The sequence below is a fragment of the Dreissena polymorpha genome, chromosome 2 (assembly GCF_020536995.1).
Source record: "Dreissena polymorpha isolate Duluth1 chromosome 2, UMN_Dpol_1.0, whole genome shotgun sequence".
Classification (NCBI taxonomy): domain Eukaryota; kingdom Metazoa; phylum Mollusca; class Bivalvia; order Myida; family Dreissenidae; genus Dreissena; species Dreissena polymorpha.
Window position 1 is genome coordinate 103,871,083 of NC_068356.1, and position 27,407 is coordinate 103,898,489.

A 27,407-nucleotide genomic window follows, 5' to 3' on the forward strand; every position below is an offset into this window, starting at 1 on the left:
AGGTCAAAGGTCAAAGGTCAAGGTCACTGTCACAATAAGTGGGAAAATCTTTTCCAATCAATAACTCATCAACAAATTGACAGATTGGCTTGATACTTCACATGTGCAATGACCTTCGACAGTAGATGACGCTATTGAAATTACGGTCACTTGGTCAAAGATCAAGGTCACTGTCACAATAATTGTGAAAATCATTTCCTATCAATAACTCATCATCATTGATTTGATTTTTCACATGTGCATTTTCCTTGGACAGTAGATGACTCCTATGGAAATTGGGGTCATAAGGTCATGTTCACTGTCACAATAAGTGTAAAAATTGTTTCCGATCAATAACTAGTCAACAAATTGACCGATTGGCTTGATAATTCACATATGCATTGGCCTTGGACAGTAGATGACCTCTATTGAAATTGGGGTCACTAGTTTTAAGCCCTGTTTGGGGGGCATATGTCTCCGACAGCTGAACTCTTGTTAATCTTTCTATGCATAAACTGCTTTATTAAATTACAAAGAATCAAAAAGAATTTTGCTTTCTAGCGCAAATTATTATACAGGGAGACAACTGTGGTAAGTGTACAATAATTTACTGGGTGTAGACTAAGCTAGTTGTGCTGCTATAATCCTCCGTAAAGAGATGTATTCCTGTAAAATAAATATGTGTCTTGTTTTGAGAAAACTGGGCTTTATTCATGTGCGTAAAGTGTTGTCCCAGATTTGCCTGTGCAGTCCGCACAGGCTTATCAGGGACGACACTTTCCGCTTTTATGGTATTTTAAGTTTCAAGGAAGTCCCTCCTTACCTGAAAATCAAGTTTAGGCGGAAAGTGTCGTCCCTGATTAGCCTGTGCGGACTGCACAGGCTAATCTGGGACGACACTTTGCGCACATTCATTATGACCAGCTTTCACAGAACAAGACACATATTATGATTTATTTATTTGCAACTTGCAAAACATAGGGACACGTTGACCACCACCATGCGGTAAGTGTAAATTTGTGCGTGCACGTGTATGTCTGCGTTTATATTTGTGTGTGCCAGTGCGTGGTGTTAGCTGTTGTATGTGTGTGTTATGTGTGTTCATCATGAACAATTATTGCATCTGGAGAGTTGTTAGTGAGAAAAGCACCAGATCAGAAAGTGAACGGACTTGTATGTATTTCCTATGTTATGATGTACTTCAGCACTTGAGGCTGCATTATGTGAGGATCTGGATTGTGTCGCAGCACGACCTTATTAACTTATTAGACTCACCAAAGTTTTGAAGAATTTTTAGCTTTTCTTTTTGACTTAAATAAGTTCTGTTATTGATATCCAGCATGTGTTCTGTTGTTTTAGGTATTTAGGTATATAATTGATTCCTAACATGTAATAAATGTGATTCTTGTGTAAAAATAATTTATTTACAATCTTTAGTCACTGTCACAGTCACTTAAAACTATCAGCAGTGCTTTTTTTCTAAATGTGGGGAAAAGGGATGGCCTTCAATTTAACGGGGAAAATATCGACGAAACTGAGAATGGGGGAAAATATTTCCAAGCTAAACTTAACATATTGGAAATTTGCATGATTTCAACGAAATTAAGTTGGGGGAAGGGGCGTTTCTCTTAGGGAAAGGGGCCTATATAAGACCCCTGCTAAATAAGGAAAAGTCCTGATTAGTATCTGAAAACAGCAATTTGCACACCAGTATACAATAATTGAATTTTCAATCGAGAAATTGCTTTGTTTTAAACTATTTTTTTGGTTTGAAAATTTTTATGCCCCTCTTCGAAGAAGAGTGGGTATATTGTTTTGCATATGTCGGTCCATGGGTCGGTTCATCCACAAGATGGTTTCCGAATGATAACTCAAGAACGCTTAGGCCTAGGATCATGAAACTTTATAGGTACATTGATCATGACTGGCAGATGACCCCAATTGATTTTCAGGTCAAAGGTCAAGGTCACAGTGACTCCAAATAGTAAAATGGTTTCCGGAGGATAACTCAAGAATGCTTAGGCCTAGGATCATGAAACTTCATAGGTACATTGATCATGACTGGCAGATGTTCCCTGTTGATTTTCAGGTCACTAGGTCAAAGGTCAAGGTCACAGTGACTTGAAACAGTAAAATGGTTTCAGGATGATAACTCAAGAATGCTTATGCCTAGGATCATGAAACTTTATAGGTACATTGATAATGACTGGCAGTTGACCCCAATTGATTTTCAGGTCACTAGATCAAAGGTCAAGGTCACATTGACTCGAAATAGTAAAATGGTTTCTGGATGATAACTCACGAATGCTTACGCCTAGGATCATGAAACTTCATAGATACATTGATCATGACTGGCAGATGACCCCTATTTTTTCAAGTCACTAGGTCAAAGGTCAAGGTCACAGTGACTCAAAACAGTTAAATGGTTTCCTGATGATAACTCAAGAATTATTAGGCCTAGGATCATGAAACTTCATAGGTACATTGATCATGACTGGCAGATGACCCCTATTTTCAGGTCACTAGTTCAAAGGTCAAGGTCACAGTCACAAAAAAGGTATTCACACAATGGTTGCCACTACAACAGGCCGTCAACTGATTCCTATATTCCCATATTTTCCTATATTTTGGAGAATTTTCCCATATTTTTCAAAACCTCCTATATTTCCTATATTTTCCTATATTTTTTACTTTTTTCCTATTTTTTGTTCTGAAAATGTCCTCTCTTTTTTTAAATACTTATAAGAAGTAATACTGCTGTTAGATATTTTAATTTACAGTGTAAAAAGCTGTCCCTCCTCTTCCAAAGCATCATCATCTTGCAGGAGTGCTGTTGTACACCATTGTGATATCTATGTGGACACCTTTGATGATGAAAAATACAACCATTTCAAAGGTGAGAACAAATCCTAGCAGATAGTTGTAATGGTCTTACAAAAGTGTACAGTTATTATAGAATTCTACCTTTGATGAGGAAAAATACAGCCATTTTAAAGGTGCATAATGAGAACAAATCCTAGCAGATAGTTGTAACAGGTCTTACAAAGGTGAACAGTTATTATAGAATTCTAACCGTTATCTTTTAAGTAGTTCTAAGTTATCTTCATATATTGATCTCATTCTGATGTATTTTTGGTATCTGATGAGAGAATGATCTTGTACCGTATACTTAAGGTATATCTGCTGATTATTGAGATGTTTTATTATCATTTTGCCATGTCTACCATAGCATCTTATTCTTGTTTTTAAGATATGCATCTACCATTGTGTGTCTGATACCCATGAGATAGGATTGTTTTACAATTGGTATTAACAACTCAGTGCAATCTTGTTCAATCAATTATTTTGGATGTTCATTTTCAAATATATTTATATGCAGAAGCTGCCAGAAAAATCTTATATTGTGTATGTACATTTTATCATATAGGATGTTTTGGTGTTCCTTTCATGTCCTTTAAATGTTTGATTGAAGAGTGTATAGAAATTTTAATGTGCATAAAATACAGAATTTATATTATATACCATGATATGAAACTACATGTATATGATTCATGTTTTTGGTTTTAATAATTTCAGTATCAATGTTATGTTGCACTCTTTTGTTAGGTTGTAAAACTATGTTAAATAATGTTTTGTGTTTTGTTGATTGTTAACTATTTTAATTAAAAAAATTCAGGTGTCCACATTGATGACCACAGTGTGTTGCTGCATCAGCGTATCTGCCTTGGTGGTGAAGATGAGGGACTGTTTTGTTAAGTAAAACATGAATTTAATGATTATTGACGGAAAACAAGTAAGTAAGAAGTTTTCTACATATCTCTAGAACATAACTTTTTACCATAAAATTCCTATATTTTAACCCTAAACAAGCCCAAACCTCCTATATTTTGATGCAAAAATTCCTATATTTTTTCCTATATTTTCACCTTAAGTCAGTTGACTGCCTGCTACAACTGACAGCCCATATGGGGGGCATGCATGTTTTACAAACAGTCCTTGTTTCTTTAGAATATTGCAAGTTTATTGTGATTTGTTAGTGTTCAGTGTTGTGTTGCGTTTTTTCCATTACATTTTTTCCAATTATCATAATAAATGTCAATATATTTAGTTTAAACCTGTTTATTTTATTTTGATTGCATCGAAAGCCTAAGGCTTATATAAACGCTCTCGAGTCCGTTTCCTGGGCCTAGAACCAATACTTGGTGTCTTTGGGGGAGATCTAAAGAACGCTCTCACGGTGGGGATCGAGCCCGTGACCTTCCGGTCGCTAGGCAGACACCATATCCATTACACCACGGCGACACCACTCAATATATTTGAGTTGGTGATGTGATGTTTCGGTCCTATGAAGCTCAGTCCGGTCCTGCAACTTTTTTAAGTCCTGTGGACCGAATGTCCTGTGGACCAAAAATACAATTGGGAATGTCTGCACAATGTCATGTCGCATTTGATTAACTTCAAGTAGTGTCGTGCCTTTCAACATGCTTAGTGCTTATTGCTTGCGTCATGTTGATTAGCTAGTGTAATTACTAGTGCCATGCTAATGTTATTAATGTTGTAAAGTTGTAATGTACTAACGATGAAGCAATGAACACTTCAATAAAGATGGTACTAAATGGTGCATTTTCATTAACATGCAAGAGATAATTTGATTTACAATTATATGACTGACATGATCTAGTCAAAACCACAAACATGCGTTCTAAATTAAAGACATATCTGTTTATTGATAGATCCTGTATAAACAGACTGTGTTATAAATAAGTTCCATGCTCATATATTTGCTTATTTTCATTTAGTGCTGTATTTGTGTCATTTTCCAAATCATGCATAGAAACTTCACCGTATGGATATAGCTGGATGCATACCCATTTCCTAGTGTATATAAATATCTAATAATCCCACATCATCATGAATTCTATTTAAACAATAATGATTGTGGCCAATATTCATGATGGATGTGATATACAAATACTTAAAGACATTCATCATCAATATTGGCCATAATTATAATTGTTTAATAGAAAAATTGGCAATTTTTTTTCAGAGTTAAGTTTGTAATCAAATATGGGATGGAGTTTTTTTCAATTGAACATGTGCAAAGAAGGTAATGCAATGTAACACTGTTCAGCTTTAATTATAAAAAAAAATAGACAAGTAAATCCAATGTTAGATTGAATGTAACTTGATTCAATGCAATGTTTTGTTGAGTCTTCCACAGTCATGCAAAAAAACGTGCTTCCCATGGACTTTTTGATTGGTTTGGGACAAGCATCCTTTGTCAAATGTATGCATACAAATATGCTTAATTAAGCGTTTCTGATAGCCCTAAACTAAAGATTCAATGAGAACTTTTGGACAGTGAGTGGAAACTATGAAAAAGACTGTAATGATAAATTATGTTGTATAACTTTGTAAGTTGGCAATTTTGTCCATTATCTAACTGGCTATTAGCTATTTGTGTCAGACATTTTCAGGTTTAGGAAAGATCTTATCAAAACTTTTGGCCTTTAATTGATAGCTGAAATGGGTAAAGAGTCAAATTTAATGTTATTTAAGGCCATAACTTGATCTGGTCACAAAGGCATGTTTTTGCTATGAATAACAAAAACCACATTGCTGTTATTCAGTCATATGTTAATGTAATTATGAAACTATGCTGCTCATTAATCTAATAGCTTACAACACAGTAACACCACAATTATTGGTTTTAGACTGTTTGGTCATTTTTGAGAAGCAATATAAAATCAGTCATCACACAATTTATGGATGTTAACAACACAATTTATAGATGTGTGCACTGAGATATTTAATCTTTACTGGATGTAGAATAGCTCACTAGAAGGCTGCCATATAGATATATTTGGAATGATATCATACATCATTTTGGTAGATGTTATCAATAAGGGGATATAAATATTGATATGTTGTTATGGTGACATGATTTATGTTATCCATTATTTGCTGTTACTAAATACTCATCCAGTGCTATGGTAAATGTGAATATATTCATTACATTACCAGTGTACAATCAAGATCGTATGAGTTCTCCATGGTAGAAGTTGATTTGCAATGGCTAGATTTATGGGAGAGATGATGATAATATAGATTTATGTTACAGGTGATAATGATATAGATTTATGTTACAGGTGATGATATATATTTATAACATATACTCTCATTTTAAAGTGACAACATAGGGTCTTTAAAGTGATAAATGCTCCCTCCTTAATTAATGCGCCCCCTAACATATAATAAAACGCAAGTGCGAACAAAATAATTATGTCACTCATTTTAGCTCTGCCAATGGCTAAGTGACCATTTAATAAATTATGTTTTTGTATCCACCTATTTAATTATTACATACTCCAATAACTTGTCATGAAAGCAAATGAAACAATTGTGTTTATCTTATTATTAGTTTGTGTTAGTCTGAATAATTTAAATAATAAAACATGTAGTTTTAGTTTTATTATTAAAATTCAGTTTATTAAATTATTTCAATAATGGAGGTTTAACCCATTTATGCCTAGCGTCTATAAAAAAGACCTTTGCAAACAGCGTAGACCCAGATGAGAAGCCGCATCATAAGACACCGCATGATGCGGCGTCTCATCTGGGTCTGTGCTATTTGCTTAAAGGAATTTCTGTAAGAAATATTATAAATATAGAAATAAATATACTAGACATCCCTAATTTTGGAAATTAATTGATCCAATTTAGAAGGATGGGACAGTCCACTAGGCATAAATGGGTTAAAATGTGAATAGTATATGTAGTGTAAAATGCAAAACCTAGAGGTAATGTATGTATAGGAAGATAGTTGACAAATGTTTTTCAATGCTCATGTTGATGTTGGTTTAAAAAAGCATTCATTATGATGATGCAGTACCATCACAATGTTTAGACAATTTTCGTAAGAAGAAAATGTGTGGTTCATGAAGGGATATTGTAGTTAGACTATATTGTATTGTTCTTACTAGGTTGTTTTCAGCAGTGCCAACCTCATGATGAAGTCTGAGTTGTAGAAATCTTGAATTTTTCATCGCCACTCTAAAACATAAATGGATTAATACAGCAAATGGATTGTGGGCTATTTTGTAGGCTATTTTACTCTTAGAACTTTGGTTTGCACCGATTGCATCAGCATGCTTAAAATATCAACTCAGTTGATAAGAATTATATACATTTTCTTTTACAGGAATGTACGTGTATAATACTGTGGTTGCAGTGCAGTGCTAATACAAGAAAGTTGAACACCAATCAGCTTTATTATAATTTCACATTGCAAAATGTCAAATATATTGACTTAACTGCAGCTTTGCGTCTCAAATTACCTCATTTAAATCTAAACAACAACAGTATTTTAAATCTGCATAATAATAGGGAGTAGAATTCTATAAAAAAATAAAATGGAGCTTTTTATGAAAATTTATGATTTGCTCAATCAAATGTTTACATTGAAATTACCCGTAACACCTCTTCATAGGTTGGCTTGACAGATACCGTACTTTTAAATTGGATTAAAACAAACACACTTGACATGATATGAATTATGCCGAAGCGCTTTATGATGATACCGACAGTAACTGTAAAGTGCTGTTATCTGGTGCTAATTTACTACTTTGCAACTTTATGGCGTGAAGATCAGAATTGCATTTTAAAAGACACTCTGTTTTACTGATTTGGATTGAAAAACAAGACTTAAAGGCAAGTTATGGATTTATGTCATTTTCTACTTATTTGTATATAAAGCATAGAAATGTTCACCTCATTTTTGTTATATTACAAGCAAACAAAATAAATCAAAGTAATGAAGAACTTAGTGAATAGATTTAGTACTATTGACTACCACTTGACTATAAGTAATATTTGTTGTCTTATCAAATACAGCTTTTTCAGTTTGTATTATAAATACTATATTTGATGTATTATACAAAACAGTAATTTTCAGTTTGTATTCCACTTTTTATACGCATGATTAAAATGTTGAAGTTCTAAGTTATTATTTGTTCATTTTTTTAGTTTTATCAGCACAAATCCTGAATGGTTATATAGCCAAATACAATAATTGATATGCCAATTACAGCTGTTAATGTCCAATATAAAACAATTGAATGGCAACACAAATTTAAATGAAGATATGCCTACTGTTTTCATAATTCAAAAGTGGTAATGTTTTTTATTTGACATCAATGGAAATAAATCCTTCAGCCACAGATGTGGTGGTTGTTAGAGTTTAGGGGTGTATTATAAACAACTATTTGCAAAGCCGATTGCATAAAATTGGTTTGAAGAAGTTCTGTCACCGTCAGCTTAAGAAATATTTTAAGACTAGTATATTGCTCTTTTATCCAGACCTTATGTACCCCGGTAGAAGCTTTAATAGTGTTTATTCTAGGGCAAATCAGTATGGCCCTTTGCAGTGCCCCTTTTTAGTCCTTTTACCTTTAGTTTGATTGTTAAGGATATGCTTTTAACTAAGTTGTGTTTAGTTTTGCTAAATCCATATATTGACAATATTTAGTTGAAAAAAAAAGCATTCACGAAGTTTTGTAAAAAATGAATTAGCCAGTCACAAAATATAACAAGGCATATTGATTTGAGTTCAAAAGATAAATCGAATTTGCCCTTTTTAACAGACTCATGGTGCACTGTAATGCCCTTAACATTTAAATCAAAGGCCTTACCTGTATGACCTTCTAGATCAAACACTTTTTAATGAATGCATTGACCTATACAATCAAATTATGCATTATTTCCTTCATCAATGCCACGATATTTAAGGCATGGCTGGATCTGAATGGTTTCAGAGGTCTCTCATTCAGTTCTTGTACACATTTGAACAGGGCAGACGCACTTATCAAATGGAAGATTTAGCTGTTCACAAAAGTTATAATGTTAGAGAGAACTGTCTTGTATGAGAAAGGTACATGTCACATAGCTGGTGAGAAACTAGAACAATACATACAATAAAATTAAAAAGAGCCCAAAGAAAGGAACAGTGTCAATTATACTCAAGGTTTTTATGCCCCCGGAAGGGTGGCATATAGCAGTTGCACGGTCTGTCTGTCTGTCTGTCCATCCGTCACACTTTTACGTTTAGGTTTCGAAAAATGCTCATAACTTCTATGTGAGATGTAACCTTCATATTTGGTATGCATGTGTTTATGGACAAGGCTTTTCCATACGCACACAAATTTTGACCCCTTTGACCATGACCTTGAATTTAGGGTCCGCATATAGGTTTCAAAATCTGCGTTTTAGGTTTCGAAAAAGCATTTTTCGGGGGCATATGTCTTCCGATGGAGACAGCCCTTGTAAGTCAAAGTGTTATTTTTAGCTCTGCGTTTTTGGAGAAAACCCGAGGTATTGTCACAGGCTTAGGAGTTTGCCCGGAACATCCACTCATTTTTGATCGCCTTTGATCTCCCAAGTACTGCTAGATTCTCAGCATGAAATGGCACCATTAATTACAGAAGCTGTGCTTCACTGATAAATGATAGGGGTGTTACACAACAACAGGAGATAGTCAGCCAGTACCCATTTGATTATGCTTATAAGGTTTCGGTGAAAAAACCATAACACAGTGTATTTTGAAAACAGAATAACTTTGACTAAACAATCAGAATATGCAGATCCAAATTATTGAATACAATACTACTGTTTTGAGTTATCATTAAATTTTATGCAACACAAATTAGTTATAGGTGAGTTCATGTTATAATGCAATTTAAAGGGATTGTCAACCGCGCATAACCAAAAAAGAAAAGTTCTTAAATACAGAATTTTTTACAGTCACTAGTTTATATTGATTAAAATATCACGACTGGTATATAACATTTAATACTTGAAAAAATGTTTTTAAGTTTTCATATTTTCAGAATATTCGGTAATAAATTTTACTGGGTATGTCTACCAGGTAACTACAAGTTAACTAAAAATAACGCAAGTAGATTGATCATCATTTTCACGTGGTAGACACAGGAATGCAAAGTGTGCATGCGTAGTGAATTGTATATATTTTACATATAAAATGATCAATGTACTTGCGTTATTTATAGTTTTAATATTATTCTCATCTATGTGTACTCTATCAAACAGAGTTGTGATGTCACTAAAGGTTGTCTTTGATATCAGCCGATAAAGTTCATATGATGATGTAATGTATGAGGCATTTTCATTTTTTCCATACAGTAGGTTACATTCAATTAATTTTGAAAACAGTTAACATCCATCAGAAGAATCACTGTGCTGAAGACAATAACGTAACATTGACAACACAGGCACAGATTCTGTTCTGTTTATAAGTTTTATCCCTCCTTTGTAATTTTAAAATGTTCTTTTGACATTGGATACATTCACATCTTTTTTCTTAAGCGCCAAACAAATTCTTCCAATTGAATAAAGTGGTCAGAATTGTTCTCGTCGTCTTTAAAGACATGAAAATGTTGCAAAAACTGCATTATGGCAAACCCAGCACGTCCTGAAATACAATTTATAAATTAATGAAGCGATTATATTGATAATTGATATTTGATTGTGACATTTAATGATTAACTTTATAGAATATTAACAGATACATCCTTTAGTCGATACTGTGCATTCAAATGTGCATTTTGTTTTATATGGACAAAGAAGGGACAATATCTGACTGGTCAAATTTTCTTTTGTTCATTGCATAATTATAAAGACTCGATTTTGAAAGAAAAAAACAAAATGTGGATATCAGGGCTACTTTTGAATGGTTTCCGGACGTTTCCCCCCACAGACGTTTCCTCCCTAGACGTTTACCCCCCCAAGACGTTTCCTCCCCAGACGTTTCCTCCCCATTTTAGTTTTAGTGCAGACATTTTCCCCTCCAATAATATATGACAATAGAAGTTTAATCTTCATTTATTATCAAAATGATTATATTGTGTATGAAGTCTTTAATTAACTTCATCTATGAAGCAGCTTGTATGTTTGTTTTTGTTTTAGAATCCTTTTTTTTTTAATTAAACTGTGTAAGGATTGCACATAAATCATTAGTAAGTGCTGTGTTGGTGTGCTAGTGGAATATATGGAATATTCTCAAAATCTTACTGAGTATCTTATACTTGTTGCTCATTTTGGGAACACAAATGCAAAAAGAATAATGTGTAATCAAGACCCATTTCGAATACACCTTATTTCATTTTGAGTAAACCTAGGCAGGGTTGTGGAACTGTAGTTGTTTGTTGTTTTTAATCCAATTAAATAGGGTCAATTGGTGAATTGAAAAATGGTAAAATCACATTTATATTAATTTCAAAACTGTTTTCCTTGTAACAGTTAAATATGATAAATAAGTAAACTTTGTAACTGTCAACAATTTTTTGTTTCATGCATTCATATGTTTATTATCAAATTATTGGATGTCATTGATATGTTATTTTTTACTAATAACTAATTTAGACTGATTAAAACAGAATTGCACTTTCCTTGCACATTATTTCATTATTAATAATATAATAAGCAAATGTTATCAAAACTTATTGATATTTTAATAATTTAACTCAATGATATTAATAATATTTGAAAGCAAAAAAAATAAATATATTTTTTAATAAATTTGTGGAATTTAAGGGAAAATTAATAACTTTACAAATTAAAAAAAAACAACATTAAAAAGTAAATTCAAAGAAATTCATAAATAATAATTAAAACAGTGATAAACTATTCAAAAATGTTTTTGTATGATATTGTGCTTATCTCATCTTATGAATGACTATGCCGCATAGCCAGCTTGTCGTGTTGTCCGACCTCCGTTTCATGCTAAAACCTTAACATTGGCTTTAAAATCAAAGTGCTTCCACCTACAACTTTGAAACTAAATATGTAGATGCACCTTGAGGAGTTTTACACGCCACACCCATTTTGGGGTCACTAGGTCAAAGGTCAAGGCCACTGTGACCTCTACAAAAAAAGAAAAGAAATCTGACAAGCTTTCATTTATTTAAAACTGCACCCGTAGCCGAGCGTGACACCCGTTATACGGTGCTCTTGTTTTAAATGCTTTGACAATATTACTTTTCATTAAAGGGATTAATGATTCAAATAACATTTTGTTAAATTAAAAAAAAATGGAGAAATTATTTAAGTAGAAATGTAAGTTTTTGATTGAGGATTTGTACTTGATTCCGTGACTCAAAAAGCAGATATTTAGAATTGACACTTATTGCTGAAGAGGAAAATATGACTTGATGTTTTGCAAAATCATATGAGTCGTGTTCTGAGAAAACTGGGCTTAATGCATTTGCGTAAAATGTCATCCCAGATTAGCCTGTGCAGTTCGCACAGGCTAATCAGGGACGACACTTTCGGCTTAAACGTGATTTTCAGTAATGAGGGACTTCCTTGAATTAAAAATTCCATAAAAGTAGAAAGTGTCATCCCTGATTAGCCTGTGGCAACACTTTACTCACATGCATTAAGCCCAGTTTTTTTTCAGAACAAGGCTCATATAAATCAAACATGTTGGTAACTTGTTCTAACTGATGTGTTTAATACACATTCTAAATTCATTTATCATTGCATACTTTTAAAAGATATTGATATATTGTGTTATATCTGACAAGATAATAATAACATACATACTTTTAGGTTTCGAAAAAAGCGTTTTTTGGGGTCATATGTCTTCTGCTGGAGACAGTGCTTGTTTTAAGATGATTATGTTTAACAGGCTATATTGGTTATATTGTTTATTTCAGTTTGGAGCATGGATTTGTTGACAGTATTGGTGTTCACATTATTGACAGGGGTCATGGGATATAGTTCTATACCCCCCAGCACTTCATGCAGCTCAATGACGCCAGAACACTCCCCTTCTGCACAGACAACAGCCAACCCGTACCAGCTTGTTATCTCCAAAAATACATATTCACCATGTGATCAAATTCAAGGTACTCAATTAATAATTGTTAGTGTAAGTCCCAGGTGTTGTTCCACAACTTGTGACTATATTATGATTGATAATAGCATTTTAATACCTCAAAACAAGAGAACAGTCTCCTACAGGGTAGAGAACAGGATCAGCATAGCAACCACATTTGGTCTAACAAAAATATGAAGTCATGTGAATGTTCCCCGTTTGGCCCTCTATACACATAGCTCAATAACACTGTGCCCAAATTTGCAGGAGTATCAATACTGGCCCAATAGGGAAAACTAAGTGCAAAACAACCCTGATATTGCAATAATTGGGAATATTTGTATTGTGAAATCTTCAAATTGAAAATTTTGGGTCTGCTAAATTGTTTGGTATAATATTGCACAAACACATTCAAATATTCTGTCTTAACATATTTTAGGGTAAAGGTAAAAGTTCAGTTTCAGTGGAACACGTTCAATTATTCTGTCTAACCCATTATAGGGTAAAAGTTCAGTGTCAGTGGAACACATTCAAATATTCTGTCTAACCCATTTAAGGGTAAAAGTTCAGTGTCAGTGGAACACATTCAAATATTCTGTCTAACCCATTTAAGGGTAAAAGTTCAGTGTCAGTGGAACACATTCAAATATTCTGTCTAACCCATTTAAGGGTAAAAGTTCAGTGTCAGTGGAACACATTCAAATATTCTGTCTAACCCATTTAAGGGTAAAAGTTCAGTGTCAGTGGTCAATTGGGACAATCTTCACGTGAGTCATTGAGTTGCTCAATAAAACGAATGCCTGATTGATGTATCATACTAATGTTGCCTGGTTTTACACTGACTTAGGACTGGCTAGCATCAAAAGTTTTTGTTTCCTTTAAACCATATATTGGCAACAGCAAGGTATCCATGAGGCCGATAACTTCATTGAATTGTTTGTGTAGTACTTACTATTGTGACTCATTTTATTTACAGAAAACTACAAGTTCATGGAAGAAAGTAATGGACAATTAAAACATAAATGGCCTGAAATAAACGTTATTAGTGATTTAGCCGCACTTAATTTAGCAAGATGCTTATTGTTACATATGACTTATCAAGTTAATTGTTTTTTACTTGATTGCGCAAAAGCCGTTTAATAGTAAGATGGAAAATAATTTACAGACATACCAAATTTCAGCAACTTATATTTATTTTGAGATGAAGGAAGAACAACATTTTAATTAGGTACGCAGAATGTTACCAAACTGTTGAAACAGTCTATGTTTTGGTTGTTATATAACATGTTTTTTTGGCTTCCAGTAACATTACAAGGCCTTGAAGCTAGCACACAGTTCCGAGGATTCATGATACAGGCTCGATCAGCTGCTGATTCATCAACTTACACGACGTATGGATCATTTGCTACAGCCACTGGTGTGGGAAATCCATGCGAAAGGGTAATTAATGGTATCACTTTTGAAGTTTTAGTATTAACTGTCAAAGATTAAAAAAAACAAGAACAATATAATAATCTTTCAACATTTGTACATACTCTGTGTCACAAACTGTTTTCCATGCTCCTACAGGATGGGATGAGTTTATTTAAAACAATCTACATCATATGCAAATATCAGACAATACTTTTTACTATGTTGAATGAAAAAATGTAAATTCTAAACATGGACTGACTATCATTTATCATTATAAGAACAGGTACTTACCATTGTTTTCAAAATCATTTTTAGCTCGGCGTTTTCGGACAAAACCCAAGGTATTGTCATAGCCAGCTCGTCGTCTCACGTCACCTGCCAGGGGTTTTTTTTTACTAAGAAAGTGACGCCGATATTCGGCGTCTACCCCTACCAGAAATTTTCCCCTAAAAATACCATTTCCCCTCTAAAAATATAATTTTTCACCAAAGTATAATATTTTACCCTCAAAGAAATGTTTTTTTTTCTTTTGGGAAGTCGACACTTATCCAATTTGTACCATGTACAACGATCTCGCTCTCTCTCTCTCTCTCTCCCGACGAACACTCAAATCTGGGAATACCAGTGATTCTATATATATAGCTCTTAAATTACGTCATGGAAACCGGGCAACTAATCGTATTAATCATGTGACTATTTTACTGGATTCCGGTCTTGTGCGAGAAGGGTGTTTCGTCAATTAATTACCGGAAACCAGTCGAATTTTCATCCGGGTTATGTGAAAGCCAAGATATAAACGTTAAAACAGAAAAAAGTCTCACAATTGGCGTTCATACACGAACAAAATAAAACGTTCGGACTCGGAAAATATTAATTGCGTTGACGCATTTTTTAAGAATGAATCATCAAAAACCGTTGAAACTCAGCAGGATTCGGAGGTACATGTAATCAACATCGATTAATACTTTATTGTGAAAGTGAAAGTAGACAATCGGCAGCTGTCTCACCTTTCCCTTCCAATACTGTAGCAGATTTAAATCGTCAACTCATTCATCATGAAATTGAAATCACAATATTGACATCGTTCCCCGGCCCCAGTTGAAAACATTTCCCATTATTTGATCTACCCCTGCAACTTTATTTAAGGACTTTGACTTTAATATCATACTTGTTCATGTGTTTAAGAACAAAAAGGTCAGAGACATGCCTCTTTTTCTAAAAAAAACCCTGAAGTCTGTTAGGTGAGTTATAGACATTGAAATGAACAGTTTTTATTTTTTCCCCAAATATGTCTCTTTCGCGCTCGATTTTCCCCTTTTACCCAGCGCCCAGCGTCTTCCCCCTTTTCTTAAAAAAACCCCTGCCTGCCGCGTCGTGCTAAAACCTTAACATTGGTTCTTAAATCAAAGTGCTTCCACCTTTGAAACTTCATATGTAGATGTGCCTTGATGAGTTCTACACGCCACACCCATTTTGGGGTCTCTAGGTCAAAGGTCAAGGTCACTGTGACCTAAAAAAAATAAATTCTGACAAGCTTTCATTTATTCAGAACTGCACCCATAGCCGAGCGTGGCACTGGTTATGCGGTGCTCTTGTTTTAATGGGTCTTGTTAACGAATGTTGGTATGTAATTTGAATGCCTTTACTTGACATTAATTTGTATATTACTTGCATTACTATTATTTTGGAATTTATTAAAGGCATCTGCCACACATGCTAATACGGGAAAGGTTGATAAATCGTCCATAAACCTCAATTGGACGGCTCCAAACTCTGATGTTGGCAACATAGTTTTTGTGTAAGTTACCATGATGGCATTATTATCCTCCCATACCTCCAAAGTTTATAGGAAGTATACCAGAGTCACCATATTCTTTGAGTGGCTTGTTGTTTTATCACCTGGTCTGTAAGAATGTCTTATCCTAGGAAATACTTGTTCAGATTTTTCTGTTTTACATAATACTTCATAGGGTTTGACTCATTAAGTTTGCCATATTCTAATTGGATTACTGGGTTTGGGAAAGAATTTGTTACATTTTGCAGAGAACAGGATATCCATAAAATGGAATACAGTTGATAAGCAATATCTATAAGTAAACTGTGTTTAAAATAATATATTTAACCAATTTTAAAATGGCTTCATTTGCATGCCCCCTTTGTGGACACCTTGCCAATCACGTGACCGACCAAGTATGTGGTCACAATAATGATTACTGCAAGAAATGTTGGTCAAAATTGATATTTACGGAAATACTTTTTCAATCACTATACAATATAACTAAAAATGCCCTGTTATGAATGTTCAGCTCCAAGCTATACAAGGTGGTGTGAAATTACAGAAGTATAAATAAAGTTGTTTATTTCGTCTTCTTAGGTATACAGTGGTACAGAATTATGCAACATACTGGGTCAAACAACAATCATCAACATTGACTTACCTGGCTGGTGCAGGGACCTTATGCAATACCGCTGCCACAACCACAGCGAGTGGATACACAGAAGGAGTAGGGCTAAATATTTAAAAAAAGCTTTACAAGACGAATTTCCCCAAAATTATAATTTGCAACTGAATTTGATAAAATAGTTTTTATGGCCCTGGATTGATTGATCGGGGGTATATTATTTTTGGCCTGTCTGTCTGTTTGTCATCATGCCTGTCATTCTGTCCCAAAACTTAAACCTTGGTCATATCTTTTGCAATATTGAAGATTTCACAAACAGAAACACAGCTCTTGTTTTATTAAGCTGTTCAGGTTTCATTATGCATAATTATGTTATGATTTCCCAATTGGTTTCACTCAAGGGGACTACTGGTCTAATCTCCCTCTGTAATGTGTGTCTGTTCTTCTGTTAGTTCATTCGAGTTGTGTTCTGAAAAAACTGGGCATAATGCATGTGCGTAAAGTGTCCTCCCAGATTAGCCTGTGCAGTCCACACAGGCTAATCAGGGACAACACTTTCCGCTTTTATGGTATTTTTAGCTCATCTATTTTTTGAAAAAAAATTATGAGCTATTGTCATCACCTTGGCGTCGGCGTCGTTGTCGGCGTCCGGTTAAGTTTTGCGTTTAGGTCCACTTTTCTCATAAAGTATCAATGCTATTGCATTCAAACTAGGTACACTTACTTACTATCATGAGGGGACTGGGCAGGCAAAGTTAGATAACTCTGGCTTGCATTTTGACAGAATTGTGTGCCCGTCTTTTATTTAGAAAATTGAAAATTTTGGTTAAGTTTTGTGTGTTGGTCCATTTTATTCCCTAAGTATCAAAGCTATTGCTTTCATACTTGCAACACTTACTAACTATCATAAGGGGATTGTGCAGGCAAAGTTATGTAACTCTGACAGGCATTTTGACAGAATTATGTGCCCTTTTTATACTTAGAAAATTGAAAATTTGGTTAAGTTTTGTGTTTAGGTCCACTTTTTTTCCTAAAGTATCAAAGCTATTGCTTTCATACTTGCAACACTTACTAACTATCGTAAGGGGACTGTGCAGGCAAAGTTATGTAACTCTGATTGGCATTTTGACGGAATTATGGGCCCTTTATACTTGAAAATTTGGTTAAGTTTTGTGTTTTCGTCCACTTTATCCCTGAAGTATCATAGATTGCTTTCATACTTGGAACACTCGCAAACTATCATAAGGGGACAGTAAAGGACAAGTTGCATAACTCTGGTTGTCATTTTTACGGAATTATGGCCCTTTTTTGACTTGATAACTTTGAATATATGGTTACATTTTGTGTTTAGATTCACTTTACTTCTAAAGTATCTAGGCTATTGCTTTTAAACTCTAAATACTTTCATGCTATCATGAGGGTACTGTACATGGCAAGTTGAATTTTGACCTTGACCTTTGACTGACCTTGACTCTCAAGGTCAAATTATTAAATTTTGCTAAAATTGCCATAACTTCTTTATTTATGATTAGATTCGATTGATACTTTGACAAAACAACTCTTACCTGACATACCACAATCGACTCCGTCCAAACCATCCCCCCCCCCCCCCCCCCCCCCCGAATCCCCCCTCAATCCCCCCACTATTTTTTTTAAATTAAAGATCATGTAATAAATGACCACCACACCCTCACACTATGCCCCCACCCCAAATAATGTTTTTATGCTCCCGGTAGGGGGGCATATAGCAGTTGAACTGTCCGTCAGTCTGTCAGTCCGAAAAAAACTTAAACATTGGCCATAACTTTTTCACTTTTTAAGATAGCAACTTGATATTTGGCATGCATGTGTATCTCATGGAGCTGCACATTTTGAGTGGTGAAAGGTCAAGGTCATCCTTCAAGGTCAAATGTCAAATTTATGGTGTCTGTCTGTCTGAAAACTAACATTGGCCATAACTTTTTCAATATTGAAGATAGTATCTTGATATTTGGCATGAATGTGTATCTCATGGATCTGAACATTTTGAGTGGTGAACGGTGAAGGTGAAGGTCATCCTTCAAGGTCAAATGTCAAATATATGGCGTCTGTCCATCTGAAAACTTTAACATAGGCCATAACTATTTGAATATTGAAGATTGCAACTTGATATTTGGCATGCATGTGTATCTCATGGAGCTGCACATTTTGAGTGGTGGAAGGTCAAGGTCATCCTTCAAGGTAATAAAATAAATTCAAAGCGGCATTCTCACGAAGCTGCACATTTTGAGTGGTTGAAGTTCAAGGTCAAGGTCATCCTTCAAGGTCAAATGTAAAAAAAAAAATCAAAGCGGCGTTCTCATGAAGCTGCACATTTTTAGTGGTGGAAGTTCAAGGTCAAGGTCATTCTTCAAGGTCAAGGTCATCCTTCAAGGTCAAAGGTATTTTTTTTAATTCAAAGCGGCGTTATCATGAAGCTGCACATTTTGAGTGGTGGAAGGTCAAGGTCATCCTTCAAGGTAAAAAAAAATAATGAAAAAATTTCATAGCGGCATTCTCATGAAGCTGCACATTTTGAGTGGTGGAAGTTCAAGGTCAAGGTCATCCTTCAAGGTCATCATCAAGGTCATCCTTCAAGGTCAAAGGTAAAAAAAATAATAAAAAATTTCAAAGCTGCGTTCTCATGAAGCTGCACATTTTGAGTGGTGGAAGTTCAAGGTCAAGGTCATTCTTCAATGTCAAGGTCATCATTCAAGGTCAAAGGTCAAAAATAATCATTTCAAAGCGGCGTTATCATGAAACTGCACATTTTGAATGATGGAAGTTCAAGGACTAGGTCATCCTTCAAGGTCAAGGTAATCCTTCAAGGTCAAAGGTAAAAAAATAAAATTCGGCGCAATAGGGGGCATTGTGTTTCTGACAAACACATCTCGTGTTTTTTCAAACATGGTTAAAAAACACAAATATTTATTTGTATTATTTTATTTTTGAAATACTGTCCCACAATCCCACCCAAAAATTCCCCCCCCCCCCCCCCACCCAAATTTTTTTTGCATTTTCTTGCATTATTGGAAGATAATGTAATAAATGACCACACCCCTACACTATACACCCCTCTCCACTCCACCCCTCCCGCCTTTGTGATTGAAATTGAGATAGGTCCCTACACCTTTAAAAAGAAAAATAGATGAGCGGTCTGCACCCGCAAGACGGTACTCTTGTTAGTTTCGAGGAAGTCCCTCCTTACTGAAAATAAAGTTCAGGCGGAAAGTGTCGACCCTGATTAGCCTGTGCGGACTGCACAGGCTAATATGGGATGACACTTTACGCACATGCATTAAGACCAGTTTTCTCAGAACAAGGCTCATTCTTTACCAAAAATGGTTCTTGTGAATTCTCATTGAGTACTAAAGATGATTGGATCAAACAGGGTAAACCTAAACTTGCAGACTGAGGATAATGCTGAAACACTTTTCTCCAGAGGTCAAAGGGCTGTTGTTAAAAATAGATCAAAACTTTAATAATAACTTACAAAGTTGTAAAGATTTTATTTGGAAACTTAATATACAAATTCAGCTTTATTTTTTCTGTTTGTTTGTATTGTCAATGCCTTTTTCTTTTCATTATAATGTTTGTCTGTCCATGGGCAAAAAATGAATTATTGCAATAGATGAGAAGTACATTTAAAAATATTTTCATGAAACTTGGTATGCACATTGAGTTTGAGGTTTTTGTCATTCCCTTCAATTGTTCTTTCCTCTGTCTTTCTGAAAAAAAATCAAATAACTTTAAAAGATTGTATCATATAACTGTATGGTGTGATTTCTCAGAAAGCATTGGAGATTCTTGGAAAAAATGTGTATACTTTTAAAGGGCCATGTGGGCTTTGTGAAAGACCAGTGATTAATGCATACAATGCAGGCTAAAAAGAGAAATGAGACTCTTACATTCAGCTTTAATTTTGTAACATGCATTTTAAGCTCACCTGAGCACAAAGTTTTTGAATGTTAGTTATTGTGATGAGTGATTTTGTCGTCATACGTTCTATGGTGTCTGTTGAGAGTATGTTCTATGGTGCCTGTCCTCAACTTTAAGCTTGTTTCCACTCTTTATCTATTCTAGGTTCACATATGGGTCAGTAGACCAATTGACCAATATAAAGTTTCTAACAAAAAATAAGGTCCAATGTTTAAACGAAATAAAACTGAATTATCCGAGGTGTGAAATCTATTAATATCTGATGTAATTCACGCATTCATACTGTTTCTGTTTTGCAATAAAAATAAAAATCTGGTTATAACACTAACCAGTTCTTTAAAACAAACAAAAACAACATGGTTAAAGTTTAAAATTGTTATTTTGACTCCAAACAATTAAACATGGTCATGTCTGCATATCTTAACAATGATTAATGATGCATCAGAGAAGAAAAATGTTTGTGTTTCAGACCATCACTCGTCCCACAGATTGTGGAAAAGTTATCAGCTGCTTTCATGATGGCTGCAAGGGAGGCAACTGTGAATTCATGCTGACCTGGAAGGAAACTGGGGATGACATACTATTCTCCCTTGCCTGCAAAAGACCTCAGAATGCATATTGCGCAATAGGACTGTCTAAAGATGAGAAGATGGTTGGCTGTAGTTTTTAAGCTCTCAAGAGTTTTTGTAGAGTTTTTGTCCATTGTCACTCATCTTATTTAACTAGACTTTTCGAAGACAGAATCAGCTTTTCCTTTAAACATGAACATGTAATACATAGAGGCCATAAAGTTAGCTTACAACTCATCAACTCCGATTTTCATTGAACATCATATCAACCTTGTACCTAGACACACCCCACACACTTGAATTGTGTATAGGATGGTTTGGGTCATGGTTACTGTTACTAAAAATGGCAAAAAGGGATTCTTCTTGATTTGTTGGTAACAAATTGAGTTATTGTAATGAAACTTCATAGATAAATGTCAGATATTATTATATGTCCAGACCTAGTTATGGATTCAGTGAAAGCTTTTTATGCCCCGAGATTGAATGATCGGGGGTATATTGTGTTTCGCCTTTCTTGTCATCGTATGTGTGTGTGTCCCAAAACTTTAACTTGGTCATAACTTTTGCAATATTGAAGATAGCAACTTGATATTTGACATGCATGATTGTGTCTCTTATGGAGCTGCACATTTTGAGTGGTGAAAGCTCAAGGTCATCCTTCAAGGTCAAAGATCAAAAATAAATAAATTCAAAGTGGCGCATTGTGGGGCATTGTGTTTCTGACAAACACACCTCTTGTTTCAAATTACATTAATACTAAATTATTTGAAAGCTTAAATAACCTATCTACTTGATCTGACAGTTTGGTTTAGGAAAAAACAATAACAAGTAAAGGGCAATTTCATCTGACAGCTCTTGTCATGTCTTACGTCTCGAATCATCTGTAACCATCCAACCATTCAATTTTTGAATTTTATGCCATCACTGAGTTGGAGGCACTGAGCATTGCACGTCAAATGTACGTCTGTATGTGCAAACGTACTTACCTAAGCTTGTGTTTCTTACTTCTCCTTAATTACTGGGTGTGGGTGGACTTTGCTTAAACTTTGACAGTTGAATTACCTTAATGTGAAGATGATTATCAATAAAGGAAATTTGCCTGCATCAATTTTTTGCGGGGTTATGGCCCTTCCTCTATTATTCCGCTCTAGCATATATATTTTGTGTTTTCAACTAACCTTAAACTCTTGCTTAAACTTTTATATTTGAATGATTTTGATGTGAAGCTGATCATTAAGATAGGATTTTTCACTGTGACAAGTATACATAACTATGTTGTGTTTTTGTTTATAGGAATCATCATGCTTATCCCTTATGTCTGTTATTGCCAGGGTGATGACAGTGTATTTGAGTGTGTTTCCAATGGTGGTCAGGTAGACGTGTACTTATCCTATAATTCAGGGCGCACCAACAGCCGTTTGGATCAGGTGAACCTGTTGTTAATAAAGAAATACATAAACATATATATTAAACAGCATGCAAAAAAAGAGAATTAAATCAGTGGCTGTTGTTATGGCTTTCACTAAAGTTATCAAGTTTACAATTTTTTCTAAACATTTAATGAAAATTAAATAAATTAGTTGGTGTTGTTAAAAAGGTATTTCTATATCATTTTTAAATCATCGATGCTATCATTGTTAATAATTTAGAAACCAGAAGTCATCATTCTTTCCAGAAGTTTATGTAAATATCTCGTTTGCACTAATTAAACCCAACTGTTTTCATTTTTTAAACGCTAGTCTACTTTCTACTTTTAAAGATAATGTTTTAATGATATATCATTTTATCACATGCCATACCCCGTTTCTCATGTAATATAACCATTACATATTTTTTTATAATACACATGTGTAATACAACATTTCGTTTATTGTCCCCTACCGGTGAAACCGGAGGGGACCTATGGTTTGCGCTCTGTCTGTCTGTCAGTCTGTCCGTCACACTTTTCTGGATCATGCGATAACTTTAAAAGTTCTTCATATTTTTTCATGAAACTTTAAACATGGATAGATGGCAATATGGAGATTATGCACATCATTTCATGTTGTTCCTACGTCAAGAATTCTGGTTGCTAGGGCAACATATATATAGAAATTAAAAAAAAAAAAACTGACAATGGTGGAGTTTCACAGGTAGGGGACAATATTGCTTGTCAATCTCTTGTTTACCAATCGCATTTTGCTATTTTGCTGAAATGACGTTGCAACGTCAAATGACATCACGAAATGTAAACATCATTCGGGATTTATCATTATGTTTGCGTAAATATTTGTTTAATTTGCTCATTTAAAAGCATGGGATAAAAATCATCTGACACTCGTTGTCATATCATACCATATTTTATTAAACTTGTCCAGGAAATTTGTTTGTAAGCTCGCCAAAGGCTTGCTTATTAACAAAATGCCTAAACTCGTTTAATAAAATATGGTATGATATGACAACTCGTGCCAGATCCTATATATGAAATGTTATGTTTAAAAATAAATTCCTTTTGAAACAATTTCAAAATGCTGTTAAAACAATTCTGTTGTTTGTAAAAAAAATCTTGAAAACTTTAAAGGATACTGTTTTAAGCTGAAACATGATACCCTTTGTTCTCAGTGGTTTAAACAATATACATGTATTAAGAAAATTATTAGATATTTTCATGCATTTCAAAGGTGTATGAATTGTAGGGAAAAATTAAGACTTATATCCCATTACAAAATAGACATTCATACAATATTAAACAAAGATTTTGAGAAATAATAACAATGTGCCAAGATGCTTACTATTAAATTGTCTGCTATGTCTCTCACCTGTAATTACTCTCACTCTCCACATGTGGATAGGCATGAAACAGGGCTGTCTAGCTCAGTTGGTATGGGGTGGATTTCCGGCTCTGCCACATAAGTTGTGTGGTGATTTATCAAATCTTTTTCACTGCTATTCTCTCCCTACTTAACCTCGTGAAGGGCAGTTGTCTGTTACTAGTTAGCCCAATTTAGTTATTTGACCACCATGATATGACTAAAATTCTGTTGAAAAGGCAAAAAAATCCAACACAATCCAAAAAAATGTTCATATTACAGTCATTGAGTTAATGTATGATCACAGTCATGCTTACTAATAAAAGGAAATGATACAGGCACTTTGTGCAGCAATTGCAACTGAGTAACAAAAATAATAATTGGGCATGAAGAGGGCTACTGAAACATTTCAATTAGGCCTAAATTCTATAAAATGATCTTGTTTTCAGCCAAAATTTGGTTTATCTGATGTCACTACTTCATCCAAAGATGGAGTCATTACCTGCAATTTCAAGAGAAAAAAGGTCGCTCCATCCAACACCGGGCGTAGAAAACGAGCTGCTAGCGATGCCTCTACATTCTTTGACCTGAATAGCGACTTTACTTTGTTTTACGCCATTGGTTCAGCATCGTCAGGTATACCTTGGAAATATACTGGTAGTTACAATAGGTTGCAGAGTTGTTGTTGGTTCATAGAAAGTCTTGGCTTATTTTGAGATTATAATATTTAAGGGACTTCCCCAGGTTGACATATTGTCCAACATTTTGTGTTAGATTAAGAATATAAAAAGCAGTGTTCACTTAGGAGCAACCTTGCACTAAAGACATAGACCTATACTAACAATATTGATGATTAATTCTCATAGATCTATACTGACAATATTGATGATTAATTCTCATAGACCTATACTGACAATATTGATGATTAATTCTCATAGACCTATACTGACAATATTGATGATTAATTCTCATAGACCTATACTGACAATATTGATGATAAATTCTTGTTAAAAATGATGAATTTATATTCTGAATCTTTAGAAACAGGAAATTATGAAATAATTTGGGATATTCCTTTTGTTCCATAAAAATATGTCAATATGTTAATGGCTTTAATAAACTGAAATATCTAAGATGCAATATAAATTTTGGTGTGGCTGAAAGCTTGATACAATAGCCCGATAAACCAAATGATGCCGGAAGATAAACATTTTTATGTCCCCAAGTCTATACTGGGGAACATATTGTTTTTGCACTGTCCGTTGGTTTGTTGGTTTGTTTGATAGCAACTTGATATTTGGCATGCATGTGTATCTCATGGGGCTGCACATTTTGAGTGGTGAAAGGTCAAGGTCATCCTTCAAGGTCAAAGGTCAAATGTATGGGGGACATAGTGTTTCACAAATACATCTTGTTTGTTTAGGTTTTATTTATTTTTCATACATGGAGCTCTTTTATTTTGTTAAATCTTTAAAGTTAAGGCATTTAATGACAAATACTAAAAATCTTTGAACAATTCCTTTAAAGTATTTATCTATTTAAGTACATGGGTAAATGCTATACAAGACAAGACAAAACATATTTATTCAGACTTGCACAGTGTACATCATCTAAACACTAGATCTTTTACAATCAAATATGTCACAGAGATAAACATACTAATAATATAAACATAAGCAGCATCGTATCGGTTAAAAAAATACTAGGTAAAATATTTTTTTAAATATGGAGGATTACTTTTGAAGTTAAGTCACAACATTAGAAATATTATTTCTTAAAATCAGAGCATCTTTTACAAATACATCTTAGTAAAACTTTACAGTTCTTTTGACTTCTGTTCTGTGGTATCCAGGCATCCTGATAAAACACAGTGCCAGCCCGCTGGTGTCGAGTCAGGTGGCAGACTTCCAGAGCATCCAGGAAATAGGGGGCTCTAGGACAGGAGGAAACCTTGTTAAAGCGCATGGTATGTAGACTTATAGATTCTGTACATTCTTCAAGGTCATTGGGCAGTACTTATATATATAAGTTGTAATAATATAATTAATTTAAATGTTAGTGTAATCACTGCATTTCAAATATTAACTATCTGTATTCCATCACTAAACATTTATTAAATTGCAGTTTTTCAGAATTTACCTGTTTTACAGGTATCTTTATTCCTTCCACAAACACATTTTAGAGAGGGTAAATTGGAGCCACTCTGTAAGATGGTCAGTTGCTTTTGCTGGTCCGTGTATTGCGTAATATGTTATAAGCTTGTTGAGCAAGGTACTTCCAAAATTTCTCAAGCGATAATTTTGAGACCTGAACTGAGACATTACTATGAAGTTTAGATGTATGTGACACAGTTTTTACGCACAAATATCTATTCATTTCTCTTTAACTTGACATTTGCTATCAGCATGGCTTCCATATGAAATGTTATAAATATAGAGCAGCTACTGCTGCATTATATATTATTAAGCAATTTGTCTTTTAGTTGAAACAGGAAAAAATCACACAAAGGGTACTTGTTCAAGACACAATTTTCATGGTCAGTGATCCACTCATTTCTGCCATAGAAAATGTCGTAAGTTTTTTAAGCAAAAACCTATATCCTGCAAGCAGCTGATTTGAAACTAAGTCAACACCGTAAAGTCTGTCGTGCCAATGATGGAACGTGGTGGAAATATTTGTGACAAATGTCAAGTTCAATTTAAACTGAAACAAGGCTTTCTCCATATTTCTTTCCAGTGTTTAACTATTTCTTGTTTCACCGCTATGCTTGTTAACTAAACCCACGGTGTTTAATATATATATTTGTTGTCAGGCATTTTAATGGTGATAGCCTGGATGTTGCTGGCCTCTTTTGGCATATTTTCTGCACGATTCTACAAAGATGTGTGGCCTGAAGGCTTTGAGTGGTTCAGCCTGAAACGATGGTTTGTGGTGAGTTCGAATTGCCAAACAACTGGTATAATTTTCAAAATTTACAATAAAAATGTTTTACAGCAAAGCAATATTACCTAATTTCAGATATTTTTTTTTAAACAAAAGATGAAGTTATTGAAAAATGAAAGCAATATTAAAGCATATTCAGTTTTATAAGGGTAATATTTTTAAGGTCTGATCCCTGCTTTACCTCAAACATATAGTTCAACCATATCTACAATTGTATATTCGGCACCTTGCAGATCCACAGGGCCTGTATGGTCACTGTATTCCTGCTCACGGCAATATCCTTCATCATCATCTTTGTGCACGTCAAGGGATATTCTGAGGTATGGTTTCCATTTGAACTATTATATCAAAGTGTGTTGTTTATGAAAATCTATTTCAAAGCAAAAGTATTGTATACATATTTTGTTAAGAATTATTTCAAATAGTAATTGTCATGACAGCAATGTATGTTTCAAATTTATTA

General features: G+C 34.3%; 1 protein-coding gene across 6 annotated transcripts in view; it reads left to right on the forward strand.

Annotated features, from left to right (window-relative positions):
* The window catches only part of LOC127868335 (putative ferric-chelate reductase 1), a 93,944-nt gene that overhangs the window by 26,531 nt on the left and 40,006 nt on the right, over positions 1–27,407 (forward strand). For 5 of the 6 annotated variants that reach the window (XM_052409999.1, XM_052410000.1, XM_052410002.1 and 2 more), the window contains 10 exons: positions 12,711–12,902; positions 14,175–14,311; positions 15,985–16,082; positions 16,659–16,788; positions 21,113–21,295; positions 22,544–22,639; positions 24,451–24,637; positions 25,854–25,967; positions 26,814–26,932; positions 27,178–27,264. In XM_052409999.1, coding sequence (XP_052265959.1) covers positions 12,711–12,902; positions 14,175–14,311; positions 15,985–16,082; positions 16,659–16,788; positions 21,113–21,295; positions 22,544–22,639; positions 24,451–24,637; positions 25,854–25,967; positions 26,814–26,932; positions 27,178–27,264 — 1,343 coding nt within the window. Of the gene's footprint in view, positions 1–7,517; positions 7,690–12,710; positions 12,903–14,174; positions 14,312–15,984; positions 16,083–16,658; positions 16,789–21,112; positions 21,296–22,543; positions 22,640–24,450; positions 24,638–25,853; positions 25,968–26,813; positions 26,933–27,177; positions 27,265–27,407 lie in introns of those variants that run through there. The other variant, XM_052410001.1, reaches the window with a different exon arrangement.